This window comes from Eurytemora carolleeae, unplaced genomic scaffold (genome assembly GCF_000591075.1).
Source record: "Eurytemora carolleeae unplaced genomic scaffold, Eaff_2.0 scaffold172, whole genome shotgun sequence".
NCBI lineage: Eukaryota > Metazoa > Arthropoda > Copepoda > Calanoida > Temoridae > Eurytemora > Eurytemora carolleeae.
In genome coordinates, this window is record NW_019396204.1 from 323,364 (window position 1) to 340,055 (window position 16,692).

General features: G+C 34.2%; 1 protein-coding gene across 1 annotated transcript; it reads right to left on the reverse strand.

The window, feature by feature from the left end:
- Window positions 1-168: 168 nt before the first annotated feature.
- On the reverse strand, window positions 169-11,203 carry LOC111698041 (regulation of nuclear pre-mRNA domain-containing protein 1B). Its single transcript, XM_023468261.1, has 11 exons — window positions 11,050-11,203; window positions 10,142-10,797; window positions 9,997-10,043; window positions 9,110-9,199; window positions 8,731-8,822; window positions 8,048-8,280; window positions 7,656-7,857; window positions 6,971-7,091; window positions 5,147-5,243; window positions 2,076-2,119; window positions 169-317 (listed from the first exon to the last, which is right to left on the reverse strand). The coding sequence occupies exons 2-11, from the start codon at window positions 10,233-10,235 to the stop codon at window positions 231-233; spliced, it is 1,107 nt and encodes a 368-aa protein (XP_023324029.1). The 5' UTR covers window positions 10,236-10,797; window positions 11,050-11,203; the 3' UTR covers window positions 169-230.
- Between the last annotated feature and the right edge of the window lie 5,489 nt (window positions 11,204-16,692).

A 16,692-nucleotide genomic window follows, 5' to 3' on the forward strand; every position in this document is an offset into this window, starting at 1 on the left:
TATCCCTTTCAGAAATACAAAAACAAGATTTTAGCATTTTTTAAAAGAGATATTCCAAAATTTTTTCTAAGTCATCTCCCCCTTTTTCACAATATAATTTTATACTCTTGACTGTGAGTGGATGTAAAAAAAAAATTTGGTAAAAAAGAAGAAGTTAAAAAACTTAAATCTCTTTTCATTTAAAAAATGTCTGAATTTATTTAAAAATCTGTCCTGCAGCATACAGCACATTATTTGAATGGGTTTGGTTTGTCTGTGGAGGGTATGTCTGGTAAACTAGAGAGATGACTCCGAACCTCCTCCTCCAAACTCCGAATCTAAAATTAAAGGGACTGAAAGAGAAATTACAAGTGACCCTCTATGCTAAGAGACAATGACCTTTTCCTAACTGTACCTTTAAAATATTTATCTGCTCAATAACGTGAAATATATTGTCGTTTTTCTAGGCCTTTATAATCCCTTCATGTTTTCTGATAATAATAAATTATTAAAAGAAAAACTAGCTGGAGGCCCGGCAATGCCCGTAAAAAAAATTTGAAAAATAAATTTCGAATGACTGTCCACAAAAAATGTCAGCCCAATCGGTCCAGATGTTTGGCCGGCTATACGCAACATATATACAGGGTGAGTCAAAAAAAAGTGTGATTTGCGGCGCCTGGTGCAAAAGTGTAACTTTTTTTGCAACCCTTCTGTATGGTGTTTTTTAATATTTTTAAAAATTTGTGTTTTTTTTGGTACCTCAATGGTCCAAAAAAAAAAATCCGCGAACCTTTTTTTCTTTCAAAATCACAAGTTCAGAAAAACAAAAATGTGTAAATAAATTGTTTCTATCGAAATCTAAAATTTTAAAAAGATTGAATCACAGAATCTCTGAAAATTCGCAAAATTGTAATTAGAAAATTCGCAATTTTCAGTTCTGGAATCACTTTTACGGAAAAATTGTTTTTCAATGATTCTTACGGTTTCAATTGAACAGCGAATATTTAATACTTTAGAATATACTAAGAAGAAAGGAACTAGAGAACTTAAACCACTTTTCCTAAAAAATTAGCCCAGAACTGAAAATTGCGAATTTTCTTATTACAATTTTGCCAATTTTCTGTGATTCTGTGATTCAATTTTAATAAAATTTTAGATTTAGAGAGAAATAATATGAATGCACACTTTTGCTTTTCTGAACTTTTGATTTTGAGAGAAAAAAAAGATTCGCGGATTTTTTTTGGACCATTGGAGTACCAAAAAAAAATACAAATTTTCAAAAAATATTGAAAAAACACCATACAGGAGAGTTGCACAGAAAAAGGCGCCGCAAATCACACTTTTTTTTTACTCACCCTGTATATATTTATACGAATGTCATGTTTTATTATATAGATAAACTATAGAAGAAACGTTAGATAGCGCTAAGCTGAATGGAAAAATCTAAACGATTTTTAGGGAGGAAAATGAAAATAAAAAATGAAAAACATAAAATAGGGAAACCAATTTTTTCCAAATCTTCAAAAATAATTCCCCTGAAACTATTTTGGATTTTTAGAAAAAATATACATTTACACTAAAGAGTAAAGATAGAATCTTTTTCTTTAAAGTTTATTCATCTAAAAAATAAAATTTGTAATCTGTGACTTATTGATTTTTTTTTTCAAATACAGTCGCTAATTCATCACCGGAAGAAAGAAAAAAGCTGACAATTATTCAACAGTTTTCAGGTTATGCAGTATTTAAAGACTATAAATTGATCTTGATTGACAAAACAATTAATAAATGGTTGGAAATTCCTGTAAAAGATTTTAATAACTAACAAATCATTGTGAATGTGTAATGTGTACAATTTACATTTTATTTTTGAGCTTTTTATTTACTTCTTTTAATGGAAAATGTTTACATCATCAAAAAATAAAAATATTTTATTAAAATAAAATTTTTTGGATTAGGTTATTTTTATATTCGTTTTGTCCATCCTCGTGTAATGTTTTAATTTTTAAATCTGTAATCTCAAAAATGCCTGTACAGTGTATAGTGTACAGCGCAGTGTACAGTGTACTCAGTACTGTGCAGTGTACTGTTGTACGTACCTGATCCAGTTTATCTTTGTATATCTCTATCCGATCCTCCAATCCTGAAGTAAAAAGTATTTTTTTTTGTATTTCCAAATCTAAGAAGTTTTTAATTGCTATACAAATCATATGGACTTTAGACGTAATTCCAAGGGACCTTCCATTTATAGAGTGGCAACGATCCCCTTTGTCTAATCAATGATGAAATATTTAATTTCCTATCCAAAAAAAATTAATTGTTGTTCAACTCTATTAAAGTGGTTTGCGTATTTTGCTGCAGAGACCATAAAATAAATTAACAAAATTCAACACTTTTTTACGGCCGAAATCTTCCAGATAGACAGGGGTTTAATTGGTACCGTTGTGAATCAGACACCCCACTCTTTTAATAATAATGTTAATAGTCCATTTAAAGTCAACATTTTCTATTTTGCTTTTTCCTCATTTGAAGGATGAGTTAGATTTTGAACGGAGGACGTCCCCCTTGCCTTTTTGAAATTTTGATACGAATTGAAAATAATATTTTGATTTTATTTGGTTTAAAATTCTACTTTGGTTATCTGTTTCTTTTCAAACAAGTTCATCAAATTTAATAGTCAACATTTAAATTAGTCTTTTCAGAACATATTTATATTTTGATTGTGGATGTGTAAGCGTATTCTGACGAATCTAAATTCAGAAGACTGGAAGATAAATTGTTCCAGGGAATTTGAATCATAGGCACTAAGAAAACCTCTCCATCTTAGAGACCCAGACCGCTAGCGAGTCGACTATCTCTCAAAAGTAGTTTTATTTACTTCCAAATCTAAGAGGCTAGGAGTACAGCCTCCAAAATTATTCATCATTCTACCTTAATGTTATATCTACTCAAAATTTACCCTCCAGACATCCAATTTTGAACTGATCAAGGCTAAGTAAATGAGTCACTGATAATTATAAAAAACGTTTACTCCATTAAGTAAAAGAATTTTTTTAATGCAAAAATTGATCAAAAGTCAAAATATATTTTTCTAAACAGTAATATTCATAACAATATTTGGTAAACATTTAAGAACAATACAATTTATAATAATAATAGTAATAAAAATTATATTCATTGCTAAATATGTTTTTTTTTAAAAATATTTTACTGTCTTGCCCACATTCGGGGTTTTTTTTAGCCCGATCTCTATAACCAATAAATTGTTGTTATATTTTAAAATTTCAAAGCATTGGGATTGAGATGAAATCATTAACCGACTATTGTGTTGGAATGGAACTTATCAAGGAAAAATGTGAACAACTCTTTATCAAACAAGAAAATGCAAACAGAAAAACAGAAGTAGACAAACATACGAACTACACGGTTTCCAGTGATCATTGAGTCTGAGTAGACCCAACAAACCGTGTTATTTGTGAATGTATTGACAACGTTAGAAACTAGACAAACTAACGCAAACAATGTTAGAATTGAAGAAGATCTATAACAGTTGCTCCTGAAGCTTTTCTTAACTATTTTGAAGGTTTGAATTTTGTTTAGTACTAGATGGTTGTCCTTTTGAAGTTGGGAGTTAGCTTGCTTGTTGGATTGAATAGACAGCTGTTGGAGTGGTGTAAGTCCAATGGTGGAATGTCTTCTTCCAGCTCGATTTTTAAGTGCTGGTGAGATTTTTGGGTAACTTTCAACGCGTTTAATTTCTCTTGTAGATTTACATCGCACTGCATCTGCTCCAAGTTTGAGCTGAAATATTTTTGGTTGAACTTTAGCTTTTTTCCGTTCCTTGGCAATTTTTTTCCAGGTTAAAACACAAACTTTTGCCAATTCAAAACAGAGTCCACACACTGCGAGAATAAGGATGGTTGGGAAAAAATTGCATTCATTCTTGTCATCTTGCGTTGGTGTTGAAATATTGCAGGTATTGTTCTGTGGAAGCCCCAGTTCTCCTTTCAAAAGCTTTATCTGTCTAATATTAGTGTGGTCCGCGTAGTTTCTACATGTTCCCCAACTATAGAGGGAGTCAAGAACACAGATAAAAAGTATGATTCCTCCAGCCAAAGATACACCTTTGTTTGGATTTATCCTGTGATACCACCCTGGCTGGGCAAACAAAAGAAACCGACTAGCGCACAATAGAAGAAAGCTCCCTGCAACAAGTACTGAATAGCTATGCAATGGCATTACAATTGAAGAGAAGGTTTGGTGATCACGGATGAAGTCGTTGAGTGAGTGGTGGAACCAAGTACCCATAAAGCACATGATATAGCATCTAGTAGATCCAACAACTCCAGCCAAGAAGAGGAGTGAGAGCAGTCTGTTCAGTAAGGTTTTCTGTGCAGCAGGTCTAGTGTAGAAGAACAGCAAGATCAGGATGTTAGTTGACAATGTCAGCATATAAGCGAGGCTTATTATAGTGAAAGTATAGTAACTAGGAATGCCAGGGTTAAAGATAACCAGAGGGATGTAGATCATAATGAAAAGAACTTTGAGAATGGTTGTTTCCATGTTCAAGAGTTGACTCTAACTCATCATGATCCCAAGCCGGAGTAGATTATAAGGACCAGGAGGAGAGTACTGTCTCCTAGTAACATGAGACAACCATAGCAAACAAACAGAGGATTTAAGCTTATAAAAACTATTTCTGGAAGGCTGGAATTTTAGTCAATCCATTAGTTAAATTAAAGAAGCATTAAAACAAAATAAAAGTAACTTTTTATCATGATTTAAAAAGCTTTTCTTATATGAACTCAAATTCCAACAAATGTTGCGCTTAAAAGGATTTCATAAGTATGGTATGAGATGGTAACAAAAACCGGTGCTTAAACCATCAAACCAGCCATAAGCCAATTAGATTTGGGTTGAAATAACTTGGCTTTTAATAGATTCTTTTTACTAAATTCTCAGATATTCAACTAGGTAATTTCTAACAAGAGGGGTTTGAAAATATCTAAATATCTTAATATAATCCTGGCGACATGCATCAAAAATTACATGACCAACCAAGTTTTGAAAAAATACATTTACATTTAATAATTTTTCTTTAATCTCTAAATAGATATTTCAAATAGTTGAAAACATTGTGAATCAAACTTTCCCTTGTCCATGTTATTACCTGAAATCTGAACTTTCTGAGCTACCAGGAATTCGTAAATCATTCTGCTGACCCTTCTCCTTTCCCTCAACTCATTCTCTAGTCTCAGATTATAGTCCTGAACAGGACAAGGTTGATTATCTTACTAGGTTATAGTCCTGAACAGGACAAGGTTGATTATCTTACTAGGTTACAGTCCTGAACAGGACTAGGTTGATTATCTTACTAGGTTATAGTCCTGAACGGGACAAGGTTGATTATCTAACTAGGTTATAGTTCTGAACAGGACAAGGTTGATTATCTAACTAGGTTATAGTCCTGAACAGGACAAGGTTAATTATCTAACTAGGTTATAGTTCTGAACAGGACAAGGTTAATTATCTAACTAGGTTATAGTCCTGAACAGGACTAAGTTGATTATCTCACTAGGTTATAGTCCTGAACAGGACAAAGTTGATTATCTTACTAGGTTATCTAGTCTAAATATGACTAGGCTGATTATCTAACTAGGTTAAATACCAAAAAAGTCTATATTTAGGACCAGGATTATTTTATTACTAGTGTTAAGTCCAAATGTATATGATAATCTTATGTGGAAAAAAATGTAATAATGGAAATTCTTTAACAAGATGAAATAATCCTTCGTCAAAGAATACATCAAGATTATTTCATCAAGTTTAAGAATTCCATTATTATATTTTTATCCTCAAAAGATTTATATCATATCATATTTATGAGGTTTCTTTAACTAGAACGAACTGAACTATAAAGAACTATCCCATAGTTCCGAAAAAAGAACGGAACGCAAAGAACGCGTTCCTAAAATTTTTAGAACGGAACGGATATTAGCTTAAAAAACGTTTAAAACAGTGCTTAGGATCCGGATCCGTTGGATCCGCAAGGTTTTGGCTTCCTGGATTCGGATCCAAGGGGTAAAATATCATCCAAAAACTTCAAAAAACTTTTTTACTCCTAAAACCCAAAAAAAGGGAGATCATAAAAATTTCCTCATTTCTGAATGGTTCATCAAGTTTTAGGATAAAAAAACGAAAAAAATTAAACAAAAATTTTTATTTTTTTTTGGTTTGAAAAATTCAGTAAATCTAAAAGAAATGACCAAGATCTGGAACCGAATCCATTTGTTTCCAATACGGATCCAGGATCCGCATCAAAATTAAATGGATACTAAGCAATGATTTAAAAAAAATACATTCTTATTATAAAGAACGCATTCTTAGTCAGGAACGCATTTTAAATCAGGAATGCATATTGTTTGCTAANTTTAATATTATTGAAATATTGATTATGAAAATTAATTATTTTTAAAAAATCTACAAATTGTACACCCCCCTTTTTAAAGATAAACCAGGTTCTCAGCAATTACACGCTATCGTACATTTTAAGGATTTTATGACCCCCACCCCGCCCCTAGCTTCAAAAAAAATATACATTGTTCGGCCCAGAAATGATCTAAGATTATCCTTTTAACCCTGACTTTAAAGAAAATAATTTTAAGTATATTTTCGGCCGTGAGGAACTTTTTATTATAAAATCGTTATTTTTTAATTTTTTAACAACTTCTAAAAAACTTTTGTCCTGGACACCTCAAAAGCGATCGTTTTTTAAAAACAACCGTGACAATCGCTAATCGTTTTTTTAAAAACGATCGTTTTCAAAAACGATTGTTATTCGTTTTCTAAAAGTTCAAAACGGGAATAAATACAGAAACTCAAGAGCTGATATTGAAATACTACAAATTGCCTGATCAGCTCTCGAAACTGCATATTAACCATCCTGGGGGGTATGATATAATAAATAGTAAAGAAAAAACAAATGCACTTTCACCTCCAGAAGAGTTATAGCTGATTTTACTCTTGTGAATAATCCTTCTGCATCCTCTAAGGATGCAATTTCAGAAACTTTCCAGGATTCAGAAACATCATCGGGTAGCAGAGCAATCTCATTCCTTCAAATATTAATCTACGGTTGAAAGTTCAAATCAAAATCAAATCAAATCAAATATTTTTGCAGTAATAATAAATTATAACAGTTATTAGCAAAACATTATCAACCATATGTATTACAATTGCAGCAGGAGAGCTTTAATAGCTTACAGCTGTTTTCAGATAGCTCTCCTGTGATACTTAAGATATCAATAGTATATTGAAAAAGGTCAGAAATGGTAGTTGGTATAGAAGGAAAGGTTAATTGAAGTGGTTGACAAACATGCAATCCAAGTAATTTACATTAAGAAATCATAGAGACATAATTATTTCTAAGTTCCTTTAGGCTCCATCGAACAACAACAATATATAGTGGCTTGAACATACATAACAAAAAACGTATTACACTCGAGATTTTCATATTTACACGATACTTAAACTTATTTTTACTTTGCATAACTTTCAATACTGGATCAAGAGCATTTCAAACCAAGTTAAATACGTTACTAACTTTTTTATAGAACAATGTATTGCGGGAAAGAATGAACTGTGCTTAGCTAGACCCAAAGATACAATAAATTTCTCACCTGATATCAGCATCTCCACTAGCTGCATCATCTAACTCCTGTATGGCATGAATCAACTCCTCTGAATCTGGGGGATCTCCAATGGATACATCCAACTCTTCCTCCATGTCACCATTCTTCTCTGTTACTTCATTCTCTGAAAATGCATCCTCAATCCCTTCTTCAGCTCCAGCAGACTCCATAAACATACTGCTCTGAGCATCTAAAAGTACAAGTGTAAATTGTTCTTGAAATTGAATTAAGCTGCTAGTTAATGAAGAGTAATTAGCAATTACATAATATTGAGCAACTTCAAACAAAAAATTCCTTCTTATTACAGCTCTAGTGGGCCTTCAAGCCGGGGTTAAAACAATTAAAAAATATATTCAAATCTGAAATATATACAGTCTCACCATTATTATCCCTTTTTGCGGGTGGGACAGGGGGTGTGTCGGGGGTTATTGGACGTTTGAGTGATGGACTGGCGTAGGACTGGGCTTGAGGGCTTCCATAGGACAGTTGCTGAGGTATAGGGGGAGTGTAAGAGGAACGTTCTCTGCTTCGGCCTCTGTTCTTCCAGATGGATGTTATTACTGCTATTAGCTTACGATTGAATATCTGGCGTTCTTCCCAGATTAGTATCAACCTGGGAATTAATAAAAAGTTCAGATAAATTAAGATTCATATAATAAAATATCATAGCTGCAAGGTCCTATATATTTTGATTAAGATAAAAACATATGTACTGAAGGATGAAATAACATGTACAGTTTGAACAATAACCATAATTGAGAGGTATTGTTAACAGTACTTAAGCTAGGAATTGAATCATGTTCAAAGCTTTTACGGGTTACTTCATTCTTTATTTAGATGAAAACCTTACTTAGTATGAATAGCCTAATAACAATAAGAAGTTTAAAACATGGATTTCTTATTCATTCTTGATAATACTAAGCTTTCAAGGGTAATGCTGTGAATTTGATGTGCCCAACTATAGATGATGGATTACTTGAAATACATCCATACTCCATTTAGGTTGACACAGCTAAGGTTCTGGATTATATTTTCTAATTCTGCTGCTTATTGTGAAGCTTACCTGTGTAAGCTGCTAGCTGTTTTCTCACTAAGCTGCTCACAGGCCAAATGATTGAAAACATCAATCATCTTCTCCCCGAACTCAATGACAAACTAAAAAAGAAATTTTGAAAGTTTGAAATTCATTGTTTATTTTATTAAAAAGTTAGAAAAGAGGTAGTTTTTATGAATTATACACGATTTTAGAAGATTTAAAAAAAGGGAATTTTTTCTTTACACCCTTTTTTCCCTAATGAAATCATTCTCCCAAATTTACTGCAAAAACAGTCCTTAAAAGCTAAAACATTCTTTAAATACGGGCGTGGGGGGGGATTTCAAGAGGTTTTCAACTTTATAAATTTGCAATGTATTAAAAAAAACATTTGTTGTGACAATCATACCTCCGGTTTTGTTTTTCTCACGTTTTGTACAACATCGTTAGCCAGGTACATAAAGGAAAGTTTTTTGGCAGGCTCCGTTCTTAGCAGTTCCTAAGTATGTAAATTGTTCTTGTTCAGAAAGATTACGTCTTCTATGTTATAAAAATATTATATTACATCATATATATATTTATATATTATATAAATAAGTCGGTAATCTGTGTGTCTACTTGTTTGTATGTAAGGATTGTAACCTTAGGACGACTTGCCTCAAATTTTGACGGGGAAACTTAGTAGAACCAGATAAATGTTCTAAGTTGGTTTAAAAATTCTAAATTGAGTGGGTTAACGTTTAAAGATAAAGTTTAGTTGCCCAAACAAGTTAAAGTCTGCGAATCACCATCTTCAAATGAAAAGCTGCCATTTTTCATACATAAAGTAGTACATGAAGAGATGAATTTTAAAAAAATTCAATTGTTTTAAGTTTTCTCTTGAATTTAATATTATCTTTAAATCCTTTAAAACTACAGAAACCTATATAACTAAAAGCAACGAAAGCGGATTCTTGTATTAAGTTAAATACAATCTTTTAAAATCTTCTAAGAATTCAACAAAGGACTACATACAGTCCATAGTAAATAAGTTAAAAGTATACTTTTGAATCGCATATATATTATGATTGATCGTTAACAATCCAAAATGTGGAATGCCAAGAAGTCCATCATGGTTATAGACCATTGCCTAAAATCTGTTCAATATCATACGGGAATTTTGTAAAAAAAATAAGGTTTTTGTTTAAAAAAAAAATTGTCTTTCAATTTTATGATCTATCTGACCTTGAAAATGGTTTAAAAAGAAAAAACTAAACCAATTTGAAGGGCAGGGGTAAGAGTTATTAAATTTCCAACCTTAAACCAGGTCTCAGCTATTGTCTTATAATGTTTCTTGTGATGAACTAGAGAAATATTTTTAAAACTGATTTTTTAATGAAAATAAAGAAATAATCACTTGAGATAATAATACAAAGCTGAAAACAGTTTTTTAAAAATATCCCTATCCAAAGTGACAGTTGTTGAATACTGGGCGCCGTATCATTTAATTCCGTCAGCTTTTTCTTGAGACCATTAGCTGTAAATCCGCCAGACATCTTGTAGGGTAATCCGCAATTTCAGGGTTTGAAGACGACAACACACGATATCTTACAATTCAATTAGGTAATTGAGAAATGAACCACTCATTTTCTGTAAAATCTGAAAATGCTATATTTTAAGTAGGCGTAAACACTAATTTTATTAAAATAACAAAAACAACATTTATATGTATTTTATTATTAGATTTACATTTCAAAACTAATGAAGAAAATGGCTCCACTTCTTTATTTGCTTGAAATTTTAAATTATTTAAAATACTGGCCGGTCTAAACTCCCCCTTAGGAACGCTATGTTGATCAGCCTTTTTTAGAACAACAAACCAACATACAGACAACAAATATATATATATATATATATATATAAAAAGAAAGATTAAATAGAAGAATATGAAAGGAACACGAGTATTAAACAGTTTCCAACTGTTTGATGATCGCCTCTCTGTCCTTAATCGCCTTCCAGGCCATGTCCTTCTCCTTCTTTGTGGGGGACCTCTTCTTGACCCTGGCGGCGGATATACGATTATACGCCTCCTTTACTTCAGCATCCGCCTCAGTCAATCTTAATATTTTAATAAAATTAATTTTAATTGATAAAAGAAGATTATTTTTGTATTTTTAGCGACTCTACGAGTAACATGACTAAAAATATCCCCTTTAAACAATGGATACCATTGGACGTTTTCACTTTTTTCTTTGCTGTAAAATCCACACTTAAGTTAGTCTTGTATGCCGCATCTGTAAGGTATACAAGAAGGAAAAAATCATGCAAATTCCACAGGTCTTCATAGATTTGTTAGATTCTAATTCTTACTTATTCCGTATTTCCTGGCGGGCCATTTCCTCCCTCGCCAGCTTAACAAGGCGCTTGAGCTGAGTCTGGTTGTGAGCAGATACCGCGCGTAATTCAGTCTGACAACGCTCAAGTTCATTCTTAATCTCATCATCTAATTTTTGTAAAAATAAATACGGGTATTACAGGATTAAAATGAGAAATCCAGTGTTTATTGTGACACTATGTACATTGTACATTGTACATTTTACAATGTGTCCTATTTTCCATCTAGAAGATAATAATTTTGCCAATTTTTAGGCAGACATTCAAGCCCTATTTTCCATCTAGAAGATAATAATTTTTGCCAATTTTTAGGCAGACTAGTGCGCCCCTTGAACCCTTCCAGGCCTACAGCACCTACTCCAACTGATACCGACACAAGGGTTCCTCTAGCTTCTAGTTCCAATGCCAACCCTAACTCCACTACTCTAGTTTCTAACTCTTGCCCCGTTCCGAACTCTTTACTCCTAGGTTCCAGCTCCGGTACCAGCCATGATGCCAACTCACAAACCCTTCTTGCCGGCTCTGCTAACATTAACTCTGAACCTACCAAAAAGAGGTGCTTATCTAGTCCTTGGAAATCGTCTATCTTTATTTATTGTTCACAAAATTTAACCAGTTTTGAGATTATTTACCCCACGACCAAGCATAAACTTGCACATTTACTTTCACTATCAACTTTTACATTTTGTTTTTGGTCTATTATTTTAAAACGGGTCTATTGATAACTTATTTACCTATGTTGAATTTCACATAACTTTTCTTAACTATTAAATACAGTTCAACAGGATCATCATCCTATACTTATATTAAAAATTTACTGTTTAAAGTTTTTATCAAATTAAATTTGGTGTTAAATTTTACAATTATTCAATTTTGCTGTTTAAAGTTTATCAAATTAATTTTGGTGTTGAATTTGGCAATTATTCAAATTTTAATATTGTTTCTTTAACTAGGAAGTCTGTCAAATCAAAGAAATCAAAGAAATCGAAGAAATCTAAGAGGAGGCAAAGGTCCACATCCCGTTCTTCTTCTAGCGGCTCTTCCAGTTCCTCTTCTAGCTCCAGCTCTAGCTCTGACTCGGATGATAACGAAGGTTCAAACTGGAACCTTCTACACTCAGTCTGGCCGGTAGAAAAGAGACCTCTTGGACTGCAAAGCAAAACTAAATTTAACTCCATGGCCCTTGAACACCTACTCAGCATTGCCAAGTTTGACCAAGACAACCTCAAGGTGGAATCTGATCTCTCATCGACATTCACCAGGGACAAGAAACCGAAGTCTACCAAATATAAAGCCGCGAAGGACGACGGCTTCAAAAAACTTCACCCAGCCAGGTTTGAGCGCTACCCCCTGGGAAACATAAGCTCCTGGTTTAAGAAAATGCCCCGTGTTCGTTCTCATCAGTTCAAGAATCTCTCTCTACAGTTCAGCGGTTCGCACAACAAGGTTACCACAAAAACTATTCAAGCAATGCATGATAGGACCAAGTGCTTAACCTTTAAAATGTTCCACACGGGTAATATTAATGTGGGTTCGAAACCAATACAAAAAGTGGAGAAGAGGGATGACTCTGGAATTTATTCATCACTGGATTATTGTTGGGAATCCCCTACCAGCCTCTCACAGGTATCTGATGCTTTGCTTAACTACAGTACCATCCTCATGCACCTCTGGCCTCTGGACCAAACTGGGCTCATACTACAGAGAGTCATTAACAAATATAACCACTGCAGCGTCGCCTCAACCCTGACTGAAAGAGTCAACCTCATCTCCACCTTCTTCAACACTGTCCTGAGAGAAAACGCTGCCAGAGCAGGTCGCAAGGAAGTCATCATGTCCTTCCAGGAGCAGGAAGATTGCTTGAAGAATGTCCTAACCTCTGCTGGTTTCTCCAATGCTGTACCAGCTGGGAGAATTCCAAGAGTAGACTCCGACTCTTCCAGACCCAGATTCAACCAGGCTTCACGTTCCAATTTCTCTACCTCTGCTGCTTCAGCTCCAACCCAGAACAAAGTAGTGTTAGTCGGTGGCAATCCTATCTGCTTTAATTATAACAATGGCACCTGTAAAAATCGTGGAGCCCCGTCAGGATGCAAAGATATCAGGAATAAAGAATTTGTACATCAATGCAACAAATGGATTGGTTCCCGCTACTGCTTGGCTAGACATGCAAGAGTAGACCACAAGTAATCAGAAAACCTTGTCTGAACCCTTAGTGTGAACTATACAGTTTTTTATTCACGTCAATAAATCTATTTTTTCCTATCACCTGTTAATAATCTTTTTTCACTGGTCTAAATCTTATTAATAAATCAACTTTACATTTATTACATATTTAATTGGTTTAATTCTTGTTGATATTCTTTTTTAACTGTTTTAAGTCTTATTAATAAATCAACTTTACATTTATTAAATTTTTAACTGGTTTAATTCCTGTTAATAAATCGACTTTAGATTTATTAAATTCTTGAACATAATTAACTGAATCTAGTCCTTGTCTTATTTTGAGCGATTTTAGAATGTGTTTAAACACATGCACAGTTAGAAAGTATTGAATTCTAACCTTTTTCTTTTTAATAAATCAACCTTATACTTGTTAATTTCTTTTAACTGAATTTTATCCTTGTCTTTCCTACATAATTATGATAGTTTTTAGAATATGTTTAAATACAAGCGCACAGAGAGGAAAAAAAAAAAAATCTTAATCTAAATCTTGTTAAACACGCTTAATATTTAGAAGGGTTATTATAAAATTTTGGTTAAACAACTTTAAAATATTTGAATTCCTGGATATTGTTGAATGATATGTTCAGAAACACATTTCAAACCTTTCGGATAATATCTAAGTATACATGCTTATAACCCTATCTTATTGTTTCATTTGACCTGCTTCCCTCCGACTACGGGTTATAATATTTGACCAATCATAATATTCTATGAGATACATTGAAGGCGTCACTTATGGAGAACCAAAAAATGTAGGCTTATAATACTCAAAGATAAATAGTCATTAAGGGATTATAATATTGAATTTATTTAAGTTTTTATTTATTTCTATGATTACATGGAAATTAACAGTATGGTCATAAAATATCTGACAACAAAGACGACAAACATACATCATATTTGCCTAATTCTTGATAGAAACCCTGTACACGCGCATAGCTTAATATTATAAATTAAAATATTAAAATTTTGATTTAAGGACTCACCGGGTAATTCAACGGATATAACACTAAATACCTATGAGCAAATACTAAATCTACTACAGTGTGTCCCATGGAACATGACAGTTACCTATTATCTTAGAATATTTTTTTTTTTCATTAAATTGTTAAGTAATAATAACTAGGATTACATTTCCATACTTTATTAAGACAACATTATAGTAACCACTAACAGATTAAAATATACATGAACATTGTATAACATTTATAATATGCTCAACAACTGTCCTGTTTCGTGGGACACCCTGTATAAAGATTTAGTATTGCAATTGACTAGCACAACTTAACCAACAGAAAATTTGAGTATTGAATACTAACTAATATGACACGGGCACGCTTTAAACACTAATGCTTCACCAGTATTGGGTTTTTAAACCCATTTTTCCCTTAATTCTCAATTACACAAGTTCCCAGTCGAAGACGACATTAATTACAAAGACGACAAACAGTATTAAGCTGTGTACACTACAATATAGTTAGTGTACACTCCTGCGAAATTTCCAAATCTTAGTTTTGACAATCTTGATATTATCGACAATAACTATAAATGATAGCAGAATAACAGATTTCATAAAGCATAAAGCATAAAAGTTATTCTTTCTGTACATTACTTTTATATATATTGTTTTATTTAGAAATCAGTCGACACACCATGAACACCTATCACAACCTAAAACTTCTACATGCGTGCCTCATTGCTGAACCCATCTCTACATTACCTCCTTGCAAAATATTTAAACCTAAATTCAACCTACCCAAACTCGGTTCTTACAGGCAGACGGCTCCCGCCGCCTTTTGGGATACTTTTCCAGTAAACCTAGTGCAGCCATCAAAGTCTTTGGTAAATCCAGTTCTCCTAAAGAAACTAGCCTTAGAGTGCAACTTCATCAACACCGCTCTCCTCGACACCATCTGCAACGACCTTACCTTTGGCGCAGACATAGGCTGCAGTGGGGCGTCAAGACTACCGTCAGTCTCTACTAATGCTCCAAGTGCTTTTGAATATGGAGAACATGTAACAGACGCCATCGCCGATTGGATTACGAAAAAATTTGCCTACGGACCGATACCTATTGAGTCACTTCCTGCCAGCGCTAAAATAAACGGTATGATGACGAAGCTAAAACCAACCGGCGCAGTTAGAATCATTCTTAATCTGAGTTCTCCAATTGGTAACTGTGTTAATGAAGGTATCAACAAAGATGATTTCCCAACTATAATGTCATCCACAACCAAATGGCTAAGAGCTTTACACTTATCCGGGAAGAATGCCAAAATGTGCAAGATTGATTGGGCCGACGCCTACAAACATGTAGCAGTCAGAGCCCAAGATACTGATCTGCAATGGTTTTCCTGGCTTGGCATGGCCTTCAAAGAGCTGTGCCTCATCTTCGGCTGCACTAGCAGCGCCGGAATCTTTGATAGACTAGCTAAAGTTGTGGTACACATAGCTGCAACCAAAGCAAAGTTCCCAACTAACAGGATTTGCCAACACTTAGATGATTGTTGTGCTACAGCACCAGCTGACACCGACTCTCTTGAAATTTTTGACGCCACTTTCGGCCAAGTTGCTGAAACCTTGGGTGTCAAATTGGCTCCTAGGGACGATCCAGAAAAATCTTTTGGCTCCAGTACAAAAGGTCTAGTATTAGGAGTCGTTTATGACACGACCACTTGGACCTGGTCACTAAACTACGAAAAAATGTCAAGACTTTTGCACAATCTGCGTGACCTACTGACGTCCGAATCCGTTCCTCAAGTAAATATATGGAGCATTGTCGGGAAAATCATTCACATACTTCCACTCATCCCCAATGGCAAGTTCAACATCCATCACATCCTAAACCTTAACAATATCTCCACTGATAGGAACACCTTAATTGAACTCACACCTCAGTTCAAAAGGCAAATCTTTTTCTGGTTCAGCTTACTCAGACTATGCTCCGGACGTGGGAAACTAATTGACCCAGACAAACGCCTACCTCCCTGGGCAATAAACGTCTACACAGATGCGGCCGGCGGTTCAATGGAAACCAAAGGCCTCGGAGTCGGTGCAGTCACAAAGGGCTGGTGGGCCTACATTCCTTGGTCCAGAACCATTAATCTATGTAAGCCCTCAACAGATGGGAAGGCAGTCGGAAGGGCCATGTCAGCTCTGGAACTAGTAGGCCCTTTGCTTGTAGTCTCTGGCGGCTATAATTGGACAAAAAACCGTCCAATAAACATTTGGGTTGACAATGCTGCCTCAGTCCTCATCTGGAAAAAGGGCTACAGTCGCTCCTGCCCCCTGTCCACCACTTTGGTTTCAGCCATAGCCACAGTAGCAGCCGGCATAGGCTGTGAAGTGCACCTCACAAAGATAACACGCTGCTCAACCCCATTAGCTTCTATG